The 17,350-nt window shown below is 39.0% G+C and overlaps 1 protein-coding gene and 1 long non-coding RNA gene across 2 annotated transcripts in view; one reads left to right on the forward strand and one right to left on the reverse strand.

The window, feature by feature from the left end:
- Positions 1-17,350, forward strand: part of LOC309483537 — an 88,865-nt gene that overhangs the window by 60,293 nt on the left and 11,222 nt on the right. The gene's annotated exons all lie outside the window — the stretch shown is intronic.
- fhl3a (four and a half LIM domains 3a) overlaps positions 3,671-17,350 on the reverse strand; it is a 42,421-nt gene continuing 28,741 nt past the window's right edge. The window contains exons 2-6 of the mRNA XM_082149413.1: positions 11,954-12,139; positions 9,796-9,970; positions 6,168-6,337; positions 5,364-5,550; positions 3,671-5,227 (exon numbers count right to left, since the gene is read on the reverse strand). Coding sequence (XP_082005539.1) covers positions 5,076-5,227; positions 5,364-5,550; positions 6,168-6,337; positions 9,796-9,970; positions 11,954-12,109 — 840 coding nt within the window. The 5' untranslated portion in view covers positions 12,110-12,139 and the 3' untranslated portion in view covers positions 3,671-5,075. The remainder of the gene's footprint in view (positions 5,228-5,363; positions 5,551-6,167; positions 6,338-9,795; positions 9,971-11,953; positions 12,140-17,350) is intronic.

Below are 17,350 nucleotides of genomic sequence, written 5' to 3' on the forward strand. Positions count from 1 at the left end.
GGGGTTTGGGGGGGCCCAGCGCGGGGGGGGAGTGGCCCCCGGGGACCAAATGAAATTTTTCCTTAGAAGTCTAGTGGGGCTACATGCCCACCAAATTTCATGTTCCCCGGTGTTTCGGTGTCCCTGGTATCGTTGACGAAAAATTTACGGGGGCCCCAGCGCGGGGGGGGGGGAGTGGCCCCCGCGGACCAAACGAAATTTTTCCGTAAAAGTCTAGTAGACCAACATACCATAAAAATGTCTTCATCCTCGGTGCCACGGTTCAGGTAGTTATTTAGGAAAAACTGCATTTTTTTGGGTTTGGGGGGGCCCAGCGCGGGGGGGGAGTGGCCCCCGGGGACCAAACGAAATTTTTCCTTAGAAGTCTAGTGGGGCTACATGCCCACCAAATTTCATGTTCCCCGGTATTTCGGTGTCCCTGGTATCGTTGACGAAAAATTTAAGGGGGCCCCAGCGCGGGGGGGGAAGTGGCCCCCGGGGACCAAACGAAATTTTTCCTTAGAAGTCTAGTGGGGCTACATGCCCACCAAATTTCATGTTCCCCGGTGTTTCGGTGTCCCTGGTATGGTTGACGAAAAATTTACGGGGGCCCCAGCGCGGGGGGGGGGAAGTGGCCCCCGGGGACCAAATGAAATTTTTCCGTAAAAGTCTAGTAGACCAACATACCACAAAAATTTCTTCATCCTCGGTGCCACGGTTCAGGTAGTTATTTAGGAAAAACTGAATTTTTTGGGGTTTGGGGGGGCCCAGCGCGGGGGGGGAGTGGCCCCCGGGGACCAAACGAAATTTTTCCTTAGAAGTCTAGTGGGGCTACATGCCCACCAAATTTCATGTTCCCCGGTGTTTCGGTGTCCCTGGTATCGTTGACGAAAAATTTACGGGGGCCCCAGCGCGGGGGGGGAAGTGGCCCCCGCGGACCAAACAAAATTTTTCCGTAAAAGTCTAGTAGACCAACATACCACAAAAATGTCTTCATCCTCGGTGCCACGGTTCAGGTAGTTATTTAGGAAAAACTGCATTTTTTGGGGTTTGGGGGGGCCCAGCGAAAAAAAAAAAAAAAAAAAACTTTGACAATCCCTATATGACCGCTTTCGCTAGCTACGCTAGCGGCGGTCATAATAATAATTACATTTGAAAAGCCTTAAACCTAACTAACTTCCTGTTTACACCTGGCATTAAGATGCGTTTTGGTCGATCGGATCACAAGTGAACGACGCTAAATACATGCGTAAACGGGGACTGAAACATTTTGAGCTTGTCCACTTTCAACCACTTCCAGAGGCAGTCGAAAACACATTCTCCCGGATTGCTTTCGTAGCGTAAACACTCATGTGGTAGAATGTGTTCGAATACCCACAAAAGACCGCCTACTGTCCACCTACAAACTTAATGTGTAAACATTATGGGAAGTGTGCTAGCCAGACGGGATTTAAACTTTGTCGGCTGAAGACCCAAGTTTGGCGTACCAAGCCCGATGTTCTCTCACCATTCCTGATTTTTAACACGCACACACCACATTAAGCGTGGTCTTGCGGCTATCAGAGCAGAAACGAAAGCTGATGCTCTCATGCTTTTCCATTGTCTCCAGGCGCGTTCATATGTAAATTGTGCAAGCTTATTTTGTCCATTAGATCGAAAGATTTGGAAAAAAAACATACATTTACCCGCCCATAGACTCTCCTCTTGAGGAAATTGGGACAGAAGTCGTTGAAAGGGCCTGGTTTCACAGACAAGGCTTAGATTAAGCCAGGATTAGCCTTAGTTCAATTCAGAAAAAAAGTTCAGAAAAAAACTTTCTGTATGCATCTTGAGTCCACAATAAGTTTGTTTTGAAATGTTTTGCAAGAAATGCATTTCTCCATCGGTTGTGATCAAGACTATTCCCTCTTTGGACTTTCTTCTGAAGTTTCTGCACTTACAGTTTCACTCTTATCAGTCTCTCCTTTATTGGTAATCCTTCTTTAATCTAGTATATTATCTAGAGAACAGCATCCCACACTCATCCCCTATCTATCCTCCCTTTTTTGTGAGACAACAATTCTGATGTTGTCACACCAATCCTCAAGGAATGTTGTCTAGATCCTGCAGATTTAAATAATTACACTTGATGTATCTTAAATCTACCTCTTAAAGAAAATGTTTTGAAGAGAATTTTATTCCTGTCAGCTCCATTTGCACCAAGTTTCAAATAATCTGTATAAGCCTTTCCAGTTTGGATTTCATCCGACAGCTCTCCAGAGTCTCTACAGGTTGTTAATGACCTCCTCCTTTCTGTTGTCTCAATCTTCTCAATTTGAACCTTTAACCATGAAATTTAATACTCTCTGAAATAATATACTTCAGCAATTGGCATCGCTGACACAGGTCGCTTCTGGTTCACTTCTTACCTTGATGAAAGTAGTACCTTTTTGTTTTTTCATAAACACAATCCCTTTTTCACAAGAAGTGTACCCCAGGGATCAGTTCTTGGTCCTCTTCTTTTTGTAAACTGGTAAATATATACAGTATTGTTTGCAATTACATGTATTTTGTCACATTACATGGCTACTTTTGGATGTTTGTTAATGGAAAATCAGTTAGTATTACCGAGAACTACCAGTAGGGGCTAACAGCGTCATGCTAACCAACAAATATTTAACCCCTTGGTTTTGCCCCACAATACTTTGCTGATCTGCTGCACTAATGTACCATGTGTATCAGCTACATTGTTCATATTTTAATACACACAGCGCAGACATTAGACTGTCAGGTAAAGTTAATCCATTCACAACTGGATAACAGACAAGGTTTCACAATTGTGCAGTTGTTGGGCTTTATCATTCATCTGAGTGACTGTATCAGTTTTGGTGGATTCCTTACTTTATGATGAATTAAATACAGGAGCCACTTCAGTCGGTGTAGTTTTGAATCACTTCAACTTCAGAGTGTCCGGTTTTCCCACAAGCCTTCCTTGGTAATGATTCACCCACCACTCATGTGATACTCCTAACCATCCTCTATTGCCTCACTGACCCTCTCTTTTTTCCCATAAACCTCTTGAGTGTGTGTATGTAACTGAACCCCAGTGGAAGTGTCATGGACCAGCTCCAAAAACGTCAATCTTCCCTCCCTCTCTCCTCTGTCGTCCTCTCATTTTCGTTTTTGGCTGTTCTCTCCCACGTGCTATCCCAACGTCCACCAGAAGGCCTCCCTCCCCCACCAGCATCACCCGTTCTGCTTTTCCATTTCCTTCTTTGGTGAAAATGCTGAAAAAGAGAAGGGGAGGAAGACCTTCACCAGTGTTGAGAGAGAACGGATTTGGCCACGTGTTTGTTTTAAGTTCTTATGCCTCATCAAGGCGAAGAAATAGCACACTCAGCACGTTTGCACATAAACACACCCATCTAGAGGTAACCCCGAATGAGATTGAAAACTGTATTGGATAGTGTCACCTTCCTAAAATAATTGGCCAAGTCATTTTTTCAGGTTTCTCAGAAAACACAAAAAAACTGAACCAATAATCAAAAAAGGACTTAAGCAATTATTTTAGGAAGGTGAAGATAGTAGGCTCCTGGGTATGCAATTCAGTTCAATTCATGCAATTCTTTGGCCTAAATTAAGTCAAATTGTACCAAAAATACTTGTTTTTGGTGTTTTTGCATAGTCTAGTCTGGAAAAAAAGACATTACAATTTGTTTAATTTATAAAAAATTTATTAACAATCAATAACAATTGTTTTTAATTTTTAAAAAATGAAATGTTTTTTTTTTTACCACACCCCAAACTTACAAAGCTTGTATCACTCGAATCATTTTCATTAAATGCACATTAGCCGACTCTTTCTCTCCTGCATTTAAGCTCAAAGTGAATATATATTTATACATTTAGAAATATCCAGAGAGTGAAACTAGTAAAATTGGCATTAAAAAATAATAATACTTACTGACTCAATTTGACAACATGCATACTATCATTTGTGACAAACTGACACAAATATTGTTTAATTGCATTCACTCAGAGACATGTTTATAAAGATTTAAGAAAATTCTGACTGAAGAGGTCATAATGTAGACAAATTAATTATCAAACAATTAAAAAAACAAAAAGTGAACAGGAAATAGTATGTAGTTTGTGTATATACAGTGTAACATGTACTGTATCTTAGTTTCTGTGCTTCTATAGATAATTCAAGCTATAGTAGTGCAAATGCAAGTCCGTCTTCCACCTGTATACAAAATGCATTTCGAACTTCATTTTTCCACTCATCTACAGACCGCAGAAACATTTCAGCTGTTATTTTTTCTGATATTTCTATGCATTTTGGAAGACTCGCCACTTTTTTGAATGCTTGTGCAATGCATCAAGAGGACAAATTCTGCTTAGAAACAAAAGGTTTTAGTGAAGTTTTAGAAAAAGTGCTCACTAACTAACTACAGCATTCAACAGTCACATACATATTTATGTGTCATACATGGTGTGTAAAAGCTAGACGTTTAGCTTTGTGTGTTTGCTTCTCAAATTGTAACTTTTATTGTACCCAAAACGCAAAATAAGTTGTGCATTCATTCCTGTTCTTTCACTTTACTTGGCGCAGAGTATTTGGAACAATTCTAAATGGCCGTTCAGTCACTTTAACAGAACACCAAACCTTTAACCTTTGGGTGTTTATGAAGGAATCTGTTTGAGTTCTTTCACAGGCTGCAAACACAAGGCTACATCCACCCATTAATGACCATTACCAGCCAAATGACAGCTCTGGTTGGCCAGGAAAAATAAAGATGGGAATAACTAGTAGGCACATCAGATCTGGATTGTGCAATGGATAGACTATAGTAGGGACTCAACGTTGCATGGCTTTCAAGTCTCAACAGCAATCTTTGGTGCATCTTTTAAAAGTCTTGTTCATCCGGTATTTTTTCCGGTGGTAGTATTTTGGTGAAGCTGAGACCATTGTGTGAGGGGGTAGTTTGCTGTAATCTCACAGCAGTATCAGCATGGGCGTCAATTGAGATGGGAAGTTCTCAGGTGAGGGCACAGCAGTGTAAAATAAAGACGAATGTATGTATATGGGAAGGTAAGGTGAATGGATGGGGGTTCTATAGGTTGCTGTTGCAGTTGCGACAGAGGATCTCGTCTTGCTCTGGAAAGAAGCCGGCACCCACCAGGGACACGGAGCATCGAGAGCAGGTGAAGCAGGGCTGGTGCCATTGCCGTTCCTCAAACGAGATGTACTTTCCTCCACCAAAACCTATAAGGAAATAAAAATCACGTAAGATATTTGTAACTTTGTTTATTAAACGAGTTCATGACGCAATCATTTCACGATGTCTAAATGACTCTCCCAATCGGTTTTTAAAACAAAGTGACATCCATGCCTATTTTACCTGTAATGGGTTTGCTGCAGGCTTCACACTTCTTAGCGTACAGGTTTCCAAAACATTTGAGGCAGTATGGGCTATCCTCACGGGAGGTGAAGTGCTGGCCAGCTAGTTGGACTTTACAGCTTGTGCACACAAAGCACTCCTTATGCCACGGCTCATCTCTATAGGTCACACCACCTTTAGCCAAGGCCTGAGTTCAACAGAGACATAAACATCAAACAATAGTTACAACTTCTTTATAACCATTGTTTGTTAGACATAAAACATCTTGTCAGTCTTGTGAGTGTTCATTCATATGCTAGGGATGGTTCACTATAGTTGAGAAGTTTACTAGTTGTCCAACAATTGAGTAGTTTTATCTAGATCTGAAGCAAGATTAAAGCACCACCGTGACAGCCTTACATGTTCAGAATACATTTTTGAGAGTTTGTTAAGTTAGTCAAATTTTTTGAGACTTCCACATAGCCTACAGTTTTATTCCTTTGCATACCATCTAGCTGTTATTAACTTATCAAATCAGGGTGAGGTGAACTGAAAACCAGCCTAATTATACAGATTTTTGAAAATACATAGTTTTGCATTAATAAATGTGAAATATAGAGCCAAGACTCCAAACAGATGGTTGCCTGTCAAGACAGGATGTGAAATTGACAGCCAGAGTTAATCAGTGACTAGTGTTCTGATATGCAACATGAAGGAGAAATGAGGTCAGAATTCTGACTTTTTGTGGAGGAATGTGTGTGGACTGATGAGGAACACATGGTTATGTTTTTCAGGCAGAGAGGCTAGTGAAATCCCACCACTGACCTGTTTACATCGAGTACAGCGTGGTGCAAACTTGTTCTCATAGCAGGGTACGCAATAGTGGTCATCTTTATCTGGGATAAAGGACTTGGAGCCTATTGGCTGTTGACAGCTGTTGCAAATGAAACAGCTCTCATGCCATGTGGAGCCAGCATACTCAAGCTTCCTAGTTCCTGTGAGAGAAAAAGAAAGGAAGCCTTTAAAATAAACAATTTCCTGCTCAAACCACGGTGCCACAAGATCTATAACTTTTGCTGGTAAAGTAACTTTAAACATGTAATAATTAGGGCTGTGAATCGATTAATAAAATTATATGCCAATTTAATTTATTTGAAATAAGTTTCATAAACATATCAGACTTGAATTCAGTACTAACTGGAGACTCGCTCTGACCGGATCATTTGAATCAGTGAGTTGTTGACTCAACAGATGCAATCGCATCAATCGGATCAGTTCATTCACGAATTAATCATTCAGTGAGATCTGTGTACCGATTTAACAAGTTGATTGAAAAGAAACAGTTCGTTCACGAATCGGACACTGTCTCTGAGGTTGTGCCGATTTTTTTTTGGAACGACATGTTTTTATAAAATATAGTGGAGTAAAAAGTACAATATTATGCAAGTTTCCCAAAATAGAAATAATCTGATACTTGAAAAATGTACTTCAGTACAGTAACAAAGTAAAAAAAAATTGTTACTGAACACCACTGCAAGTAAGACAAAGACCATGATGCACTTTGTTTATTTGTGTCCACTAAGTAACATGGTCCGTTACGCCATGTTTTGTCCTTAAGTCAGGGGAAACGCCTGTGTTCTGATACATGTCAGATCTCCCAGTTAAGCTAGGACACACTCAACGACTGTAAGGCTGATTATGCCCAAAAGCACAGAGTCGCGTTCAGTCGGTGTTTAAAATCTGCTGGAAACAGACTGTAAGTGTGTTCAGTTCAGTCTTAGAATGTTTCAGCTAGTCGTTAAGTGTGTCCCGGGCATTAAACAATGGTGCCATTTTGGTGGAAAAGTACTTCTCATTCTATTAAAAAACCTTTCCATTTCTAGGACCACCAAATGAGCTTAACAGAAGTGGAGGCTCATCATAATCACCTATTCTTTGCAGCATCCCATTGTGGGAGCATGCCACTAACAGCCATTTCACCCAATTTGAAAGACAACTGCATGTTTCCTAAGAGATCTCAACTGAGACTACTTATCGCTGGGATTTCCCTACAAAAGACGAATTTGAGCTTTCTAAGTGACAAAATGATGATCTGACAGTCGAGGCTCATCAACTGATTAGAAGGTTAAAGATCGACCTTCATAATCCACTAAGCGTTTCACACGTTAACCAGATCAAAAGCCCTGCTGAGAACCTACTCAAGAGGCCCCACTGTCAAAATCACCAAAGCTTTACACAGAGAGCAAAAGATAAAGGTCGTAATCCCCTGGATAATGAAAGACATTTAGAAGAAATATCAAGTTACATCAAGGCTGGCTCGCTCAAGTTCAAAACTCAACTCAAAATATGTCACCACATTCATCAAAGTAAAGTATAATCTGTGAAACAGAGCCCTCCATCCTTTACTTCTTCCCTTGTCATCTGTACATCACAAACCACTAACAATGTGTTCCTCTTCCTATAATGTAGCCCTCAGATTACATGCATGAATCTGGATTCAAAATTGTGGCGGAATATTTTTTTATCTTCTTGTTTTTGGTTTGGCAACTTTTGGAGGTTGTAATACAGTTTGATTTGTTCACTGGATTTACCTCAAAAATAACAGCCACAGGTTTTAATGTCTATAGCAACTTGATTTACATTTCAAGGAGGAAATAGAGTGGTGCAGGGATGACGTCAGAACCCGGAAGACTAATTCGCCAGTGGTTCCTTCGAGATTTTCTTATGGGGTTTTTCTATTTGTGTGTGGTAAACATAACTTTAAGATACTTATGATACATATGATGGCATTTTGTTCTACAACGTAAATTACACAGCCATACCGAAAACGTGAATTTTAAAGCAGCTATGTTTATTTTTTTTAAAACGTATGTTTCTGTTAAGTAACTAGATAAGGCAGTTTGGGATGTGAGTGTGTGCGGTGTATGTTGTAGAACAAAACGTCAAAGTATTGTCAAGTTATGTTCACCACAGGCTTTATTTCACTCATAAATTGAAAAATCCCATTATAAAACCCCATAGGAAAATCTCGAAGGAACCAGTGGAGAATAAGACTTCCGGGATTCGGATGTCATCCCTGCACAACTCTATAGCAGTGTTTGCAAGGCAGCAAAATAAGTGTTAAAATTACAAATTTTGTTTAAATTACACACCACATCAGATCCGCTTTCCCATTGTCATGATACTCAGTACACGTCTTTTAGTCTAAAGGCAACTTTATAAGGTTAAAAAGGTGCAAGAAAGAAAAACAACAACTGCAATTCAATATGCAAATAAATGTCAGGAAGAAGATCACTCACAATTCAGTATTCAAATAATATGACGACATCACCTTTGGTTATATTTTCAGTGCTGAACATTCTAACATTCAAACATTCAAAGTCAATTGGAAATTTTCAAAGTATAAAATTACAAAAAGCAAAAAGACTAACACATATAAGACTAAAATTACCTACAAAACTAAATTTGAATGGAATTACTCAACAGTTCAAATATATTATGAAATTTTCTAGAGTAATATATTTTACAATGCGATTTATTTCTGTGATGGCAAAGCTTAATTTTTAGCTATTACTCAAGTCTTCAGTGTCACATGATCCTTCAGAAATTATGCTGATTTGGTGCTCAAGAATCATTTCTTATTATTATCAATGCTTAAAACAATTGTGATTGCTTAATAGTTTTGTGGAAACTGTGATACATTTATTTTAGGATTTTTTGATGAATAGAATATTCATCTGTCAATTTTGATTCATTTACTATGTCATTGCTGAATAAAAGCATTAATTTCTTAAAAAAATAAATACTAATCTTATTGAGCCCAAACTTTTGAACAGTAGTGTAAGTGGTTCAGGAATTAGTTGCAGAAGTTTCACACTTGGGCCTTGCAGGCATTCTAAAAATACGTAAAGGTCTTTCAATATAGGCCTCACCTTGCAAGCGTTGTAAAAGAACATACGTAACCTCCTGGAATTGTTACCTACTTTTCAGATGGATGCAGCCTTGCTGAAATATTTTACTGGCTTATCTCCTCCTATCTTTAGAGGCTTGGACGGCAGCCATGCGCAATGATTTAGCTGAGAGACAGCAAGCCAGGCAGACTGGCAATTATTTTGTCACATCTAACCTGGTCCTCACCGCTCTCTCACTTCTCTCTACTTTAGTCATGCAGCTAGTACTTTGGATTTGCTTTGGCAGAACTTCGCAACCTCCCCCCTTTCTCTGTTTTGGCTCCTTAATGTTTGTGAATCTAATGTTACCTGCATACCTGTGGTCATGGCAAGCTGTCTGTTTCAAAAGTGTGAAGACTTGCAGTCTTACACAACAGGATTGAGAACAAACTAAAGGAGCGGCGAAAAAGGAACTGGACTTGAGACCAGTCTGAACAGGATATATCAGATAATGACATGAGTTATAACCAGTGGGGTCTGTGGTGTGCTGATGTCATTTGTACCAGGCATGACGGTTTTATCGCAGGCCACACATTTGGATGAGAACTCGTTGCAGTAGCAGTCGTTGCACAGAAGAGCATCGTCCTGGCTGGTGAAGGGCTCGTCGGCCAACGAACGGTCGCAGCGGAAACAGCGGAAGCAGTGTTCGTGGTAGTGACGGTCCTCGTAAAACAGCTCCTGAATCACACAACACAGGCATGTTACCAAACATTTTAAGAGATAGTTCACACAAATATCATGTCATATGACGTTCTTTCTTCCTTGGAAAACAAAAAGAGAAATGTTGAAGAACAAACATTTGTGATCCACATAAGAAGTCATACGGGTTTGTAATGTATTTTTAATTTTTAAAGGAGTAGTTCATTTTAAAATGAAAATTAGACCATGATTTGCTCACCCTCAAGCCATTCTAGGTGTATATGACTTTCTTCTTTCAGACGAATACAATTGGAGTTATATAAAAAAATATCCTTGGCTCTTCCAAGCTTGATAATGGCAGTGAATTGCAACCAACAGTTTGAAGCTTAAAAAAGTTAATCCATCCATCATAAACGAACTCCACGCGTCTCCGGGGGGTTAATAAAGGCCTTCTGAAGCAAAGCGATGAGTTTGTGTAAGAAATGTTTTAATTTTTAACATGTTACAAAGTAAAATAACTAGCTTGGGGCCGAACATACGCAGTCTACTTGCGCCTAAAGCACAACTTACACAACTTATGACGTCAGAAGTAACGTATGGCATAGCGTAAATATTAGCAGTACATAGCATTACTCGAATAAGGTGCGCTTTAGACTTCAAAGTCGAATCCGTATGTTTGGCCGGAAGCTAGTTATTTTACTTTATAAAGTTTTAAAGATGAATATTTTGCCTCAGAAGGCCTTTATTAACCCCCCTGAGACGCGTGGAGTTCGTTTATGATGGATGGATTCACTTTTTTAAGCTGGGAAGAGCCAAGGATATTTTTTAATATACTGTAACTCCGATTGTATTCGTCTGAAAGAAGAAAGTCATATACACCTAGGATGGCTTGAGGGTGAGTAAATCATGGGGTAATTTTCATTTTAACGTGAACTACTCCTTTAAGATAAACTCTCCCTTTAAACCAACAGGTTTTCACTAGCTTTCTTGTAGCTCAAACAGTAGTGCATGGTTCTAACAACGCCAAGATCATGGGTTTGATTCCCTGCGATAAAGATGTAAATGTGTAACTGTGCAAATGCAATGCAAGTCGCTTTGGATAAAAGCATCTTCCAAATGCATAAATGTTATGTACTGTAAATGTACAAACGTGAGCTAGCAGCAGAGGGTGCACTGGTGTCTCCATATTAGAATATAAAAAATGTGGCGTTATTGTAAAAGACAAGATGACAAACCCACAGATTAGCCTTGTTTATAGGGGAAAAAAAGTAAAAAGAGGCCACAAATTAAACAGCTTTTCCACAATCCCAAGTACATTTCTGATTAAGATCTCAAGTAATGGCAATGAAACAGAATATCAAACGCTAGCACATGTGCATCTAGTTATTTGTGTGTGTGTGGAGTGCATGGCGTCTGGGTCGACTCCTCATGTAAAATATGTAAACACATAGTAATAAGACAGGGAGGGTGAAATTTATGACCTGTGCTGCAAATGGCCAAGACAAACAGCGACTCTATTTAGCATCTGCTGTCCCTCATTGTCATCAGAAGCTTTGTCTGTTTGTGCACAAATTCCTGATTTCCTGTGGGGAGTTTACTACAGTGCTATATTAACTGCATTGTTTGGTTTTTATTTAATTTAGAAGGGATTAGTTACCCTCAAAACGGGAAGGATTAAAGTCTCAATTGGTTGCTAATGTTTTGCCTGAGGTTTTCAACATTGTTGCCATGACTGAAGTTGAATGACATTTCTAATTGGACAATAAATGCCTTTCTCAAAAGAACTGCTAAACGGACAGTTTCAGCCTGAAACCACATAAAAAAAGCTTTCACAGTGTAATTGAGTCTAATTCCCCCCCATAATTATTATGAAAATAATTTTCATTGTATTTAAAAGAGCAGCTTAAACCTTCTGCAAAATAACTTCTTTTGTGTTCCACAGGAGATATAAAGTCATACAGGTTTGGAATGACACAAAGGTGTGTAAATTAGGAGAACTATCCCATTAAGTGTGCAACTCACTCTTGAATCATGGCCAATCAGCTCTTTGCACTCATCACAGGTGTTGGCGAACAGGCTGTCGTAGCAAGGGATGCAGTAAGGGTTGTCCTCCGCCTGGATGTACTTCCTGCCGTATAGGGACTCCTTGCAGTTGTCACAGTCAAAGCGCTCGCTCATGTTGATCCTGATCCGAGTCAGTCCCTGTAACTGTAACACACACAGAAGGTACAGCTGGTTGTCAGCTACATCGCCATGAGAGAGAGAGCGAGAGAGAGACAATAACAAACACATACATGCTGATCCGTCATGAGGCACTGTGCAAAACGTCTATTAAGTTTTATAGCTCTGTGATGATAGCTGGGAAATGAGAGGGAGGAAGCTGGAATTTTAGCAAGCGCACGACTCTGTGCTGCGTGTGACGTGGCAGCTGCAGTAGAGCTTCAATAGGAGCCCACTTTTAGAGAAATAACCATTGTTTTAAGAGCTTTGTTTTGCTTGGCCAATGAGCAAAGATGGCTTTGAGCGATGCTTTTCAACATTTTTGATCACCATCTCGCACTGTGATGTCTGTTTTTTTAAGACACAGTGTGTCACAAACACAGAGGCTGTTTTTTTTAAAGTACTTTTAACTTTAGAAAATGCATCTCAAGGCCTTTTTTCCCAATCTGTTTTGTCTGCATCTTGCTTTTTTTGAAAGCAAGATCACGTCCTGTGTGAACGGCCCCTAATATGGCAAGCCTTTTGGCACCTTTCAGCAAATTATATAGGACTACTTAATTAGGTAAACATTAAATCATAATTTAATGTTCACAAATCAGACTGATAGATCTATTAATATTGATTAGTCACCTTACACTACCATTCAATAAAAACATAAAAAAATAAATTCATACTTTGATTTAGCAAGGACGCATTTAATTGATCAAAAATAACAGTTAAGACATTTATAAATGTTACAAATTTCTATTTCAAATAAAGGCTGTTCTTTTGAACTTTCTATTAATTAAATTTATTTTGGAAAAAATGTGTCATGGTTTTCAAAACAATAAAATAATAATTAAGCAGCACAACTGTTTTCAACTGTGACAATAATAAGAAATGATTCTTAAGCACCAAATCAGCATTAATGTTTTCTGAAGGATCATGTGACACTGGAGACTGGAGTAATGGCTGCTGAAAACTCAGCTTTGCAATTACAGGAATAAATTACTTTTTTTAAATATGGTAATATAGATCATTTGGAATAATATTTCACAATTTTACTGTTTTTACTGTACTTTTGATATCAACACTTCTGAGATCAACTATTACCCACACATTTGAACGGTAGTGCACATCACCTAATTTATATATACATTTTACATTTATGTGTTTGGCAGAGGCTTTTGTCCAAAACTACTTACAGTAGGCTACACTGAATTAAAGGTATACGTTTTATAAGTTCTTGCTTGCACATATGGCCAAATAGGCAGCAAAAGCTTTAGTTTTGGGCATTGATTTCCCATTGATTTCCTCTTTGTTATGGGTTTTATCAAATTCCTGGAGTTTGCACTAACCCAAGCTTTCTCGCTTTGGCATTTATGTGCAAAAAAAAAAAAAAAAAAAAAAAAAAACATCACTGCATGAAAGGCCTTCAAGATCACAAAGGTAAGACTATATTCTTGTTTGGAAAAAGACCTCATTCTGTTGGAGGTCTGCACATTTGCATGCTTCACCAGCAAATATTTGTGAATAAACACTTCTGCCTTGGATGCGCAGACCACCTAGGGAGAGTGTTTAGAGAACAGCAAAAGTGACAAGAACTCTTACATTTTTTGAAAGAACAAACACTGATCCAAAACAACACTTATGTTTTTTATTTATTTTGTAATGCCTGTCTTACATCACACAATCTTCATAGGGGAGTAAGGATCAGATTTGTTCACATTCAGTACAATAACATACCCCATGTTCACAATGCGAGGTGTTAAAACCATTTACAGTACACACATAAACCAAAAGTGTAATAAAAACACCAGGTTGACCTTAACGTGAGCGTACGGCCCTGCGAGTGCCCGTCACGGAATAATATTGTTACAGCGTTGCGGCAACGCTATCAGGTTGCCAAAACATTACTGAGACATTGGAGGAAAGCCTTATGATAGTGATAGGCCTCCCTGGCAGAGACAAGCACAGTGTATCAGTTTCCACCCAGCTAATAATAATAATCAGCCACCACTGAAATAATGAATCTATTTACGCTGCCCGTCTTACACACGCCCACAGGGAGGGTGTAATCACGGGATGCGAGATGAAAGATATCAACCACCGTGTTTCATCTTTCCTCTTTCCCCTGGCATGACAAAAGGCTCAAATGATCGTGGGTGTGAAAAGCTAAGATAAAAAAGGGCGCCGCACCTCCTGAAGCTTCATAAATAATCAGCTGACACTCTTTTACTACGATGATACCACTTACCCTCAGCTGAGAGCTGCTTTAAAAGCTTCTTTGCCCTGAATCTGCTCGTAAATTAGGGAACGTTCATGTTTAAGGCTCCCGTGGCCTGAGGCTGCCCCTGGTTTACATCATTACAGACCTGCGTTTGAGGGAATATGAACCTTCTCCGTTCCCATCAAGGGTATCATGGTTCTGTGTTTCTCGTAGATGGGTCAATGACATGACACCCTTTTTTTCCCCTAGTCATTAATTTATTCAAAAGTACATTGAAAATGCATATTCTCTTTTAACATATAATTTGGCTTTGTAGAGGTGGGGAAAAGACTTGTTCAGTGTGACTCCCCAGAAATGTAATGATATTTATGAATTAATAATTCAAGTGTATAAAAATTACTTTTGACCTTGACATTTTTTTAAAAAGAGGTTGATGCTGAAGAGAAAAATATACTTGATGGTTACACCACATGACAATTTTAGAGTTGTTAAATTGAAAATTGTCTTAATATGTTTTCAAGATTAAATTAAACAAACATTTATAAGAAATTGGCACACATTTTAAGTAGATTTTTCCTTTTATTTACTCTTTATTGTCATTATACCATTAAACACCCATCAGTGCTATTTTGGCATTATTTATATACTATTATAGTTATATAATGGCTTTTATTTTTATATTTTAATTTTACAAAAAATTTTTATACTTTATGTGCTTTTGATATTTTTATTATTTTTAGTTTTTTATTTCAACTTGAACTTATTTCAGTTAGTTGCAAGCCAAGGTAATTTCAAAATGTTTAGTTTAAGTTTTTCATCTAATATTTATATTTCATTTTTATTTCAGCTTTATTTCAATTAACAAAAATGTTTGTTGTTTTAGTCGATGATAACAAAATGACATTTGACAGTAATGGCCGGTTCAGATTACACGTTTTTAGCCCGATTTTGCCACGATCCGTTTGACTTAGAGTGTCGTGGGAATTCGTATACGACAACGGGCGTCGGGACGCAAGATTCGATCGTTTCATCTCGTATAGTGTGTCATAGCGGGCGACAGCCTACGTTGCGTCTGCGATGCTTCACGACACCACGACAAAAAGACTAGCATGTTTAATTTTTTTTTTCGGTCCTCCACGACGGGTTCTATCACGTGTGACATTGACCAATAGCAGCACAGACGCATTTCCATACACAGCTTTCAAAAATGCCGAGACGAAATAGAGACGATGGTGTTGCTAAGTGGAATTATGAAATGGAGGAAAGGTTCGTGGAGCTGTGGCAACAGTACTCCTGCCTGTATGATGTTTCATCGAGAGAGTACCATGACAGAATTAAAAAAGAAAAATGCTGGCGAAAAATAGCAGAAGTACTTCAGCAACCCGGTGAGTAGCGTTAACTGACTGGAATTAGCATTAAGCTAACTAATCATTCATTAAATTGTACTTCGCTATAGAGAAACTTGTTTGTGTGAGTGTGATTATGTATGTGTGTTACGAGTGAGAATGCGTGAGTGTGTGTGTGAATGAGTGAGCGAGCGAGAGTGTGTGTGAATGAGCATTAGAAGTATTTAATTAAATTGGTGAAAAAATTATTGTTTTAACAGTCTGTTTTTGAAATATCTTATCGTTGTGGCAAGCTAGCAACATTTATATTACTTTTACTACTGGCTAAAAGTACAAATATAGGCCTAACGTTATATAAAAAAACATATTTTACCTCAAGTTCTCTTTGAAGGATTGACAGTCCATACTGTCCTCTTCGTGCAATCCAAGAACGTGTCCATTGTCGGGTTTTCTTTCTTTTTTTTATCTTTTTCTGAACACAAGACAGCCAATAGGAAAATCGCCGCTTCATCCATTGTTTGTTTACGTTCGTTTCCGGAAGTCAGGCGCTACTAGTTTCGCCTTCACGCGCGTCTTCAAAGACGACACGCGATGACTGGTCTGGAAGAAACGTGTAGTCTGACATGGTTCTTGTCCACGACACGACACGATTTTAGGAGTCAAAATCGTGTAATCTGACACAGTGACTATCGCATAAGATAAAAAAAACGTGTAATCTGAACTGGCCATAACAGGAAAAACTTTGCAGACAAGTCACAGGAAAACATGTAAAAGTGAGTAAAGACAGCTTTTGTGCAGGTGTGTGAACACCTGGAATCCATCCCACAATCACCATCTACTTCCTTGATCTTGCCTCAGATCTCCAGAGCAAATGGCTCTCACTTCCTGGCAACTTGATAGACTGAAAGGAGGAGAAATGAAACCAGGCTTAATGCTACAATAAATGTAGCATGTTATAAAAAGAAGTTATGGATGTCTGATAAACATCTTTTAAATGTACGTGGAGAAACTATGTTGCTTATAATGAAAGTTGACAGATCTATGCATCTTTTTTCTTTGATTTGGCAAGCATATGCTAAATTTCACATTAAATTTCATCTAAATACAGGACGGCTGTTTGCACACGCCAGGAAGGATCACCAACAGTGTTTCGAAGGCCTCATCGTTCACCCAAGTAACGTCAACAATAGCGGTTCTGCAGCCTGACTACAAGTGTGTTTACTGTCTCTGGGGAGACGTGAGCTTTAGTTAGAATAACTCGCCTTCTGGTAAGCATTAAAGATGAGGTAGGACTGAGTCCTTCACTGTACAGAGGGAAATATTGTTCCAACTCAGATGATATATAAATACTAATGTTGTCTAGGGCGGGGGTTGTTATTACTTCCTTTCTGTGCTCAGTTTCTAAAACATCATGGGAGCAACAAGCAACACGAGAGTAAATGGGCAGTTTGGACTAAGGTGGAGGGCATGATGTCATCAGTGACCCCAGGGCTAAACGTCCAGAAGTGATTCAATCCAGAAGCTGGGAAAATGAAGTAAGACCTCTCCCTCTACTTACAAAGTCAGAGCTGGCTTTGGTTGAAATCTAATGTGGTATTTTGTACAGAACCATAAGGAATCCTCTGACACGTTGCAGTTGAAAGT

Source organism: Leuciscus leuciscus (genome assembly GCF_965113295.1).
Source record: "Leuciscus leuciscus genome assembly, chromosome: 20".
NCBI lineage: Eukaryota > Metazoa > Chordata > Actinopteri > Cypriniformes > Leuciscidae > Leuciscus > Leuciscus leuciscus.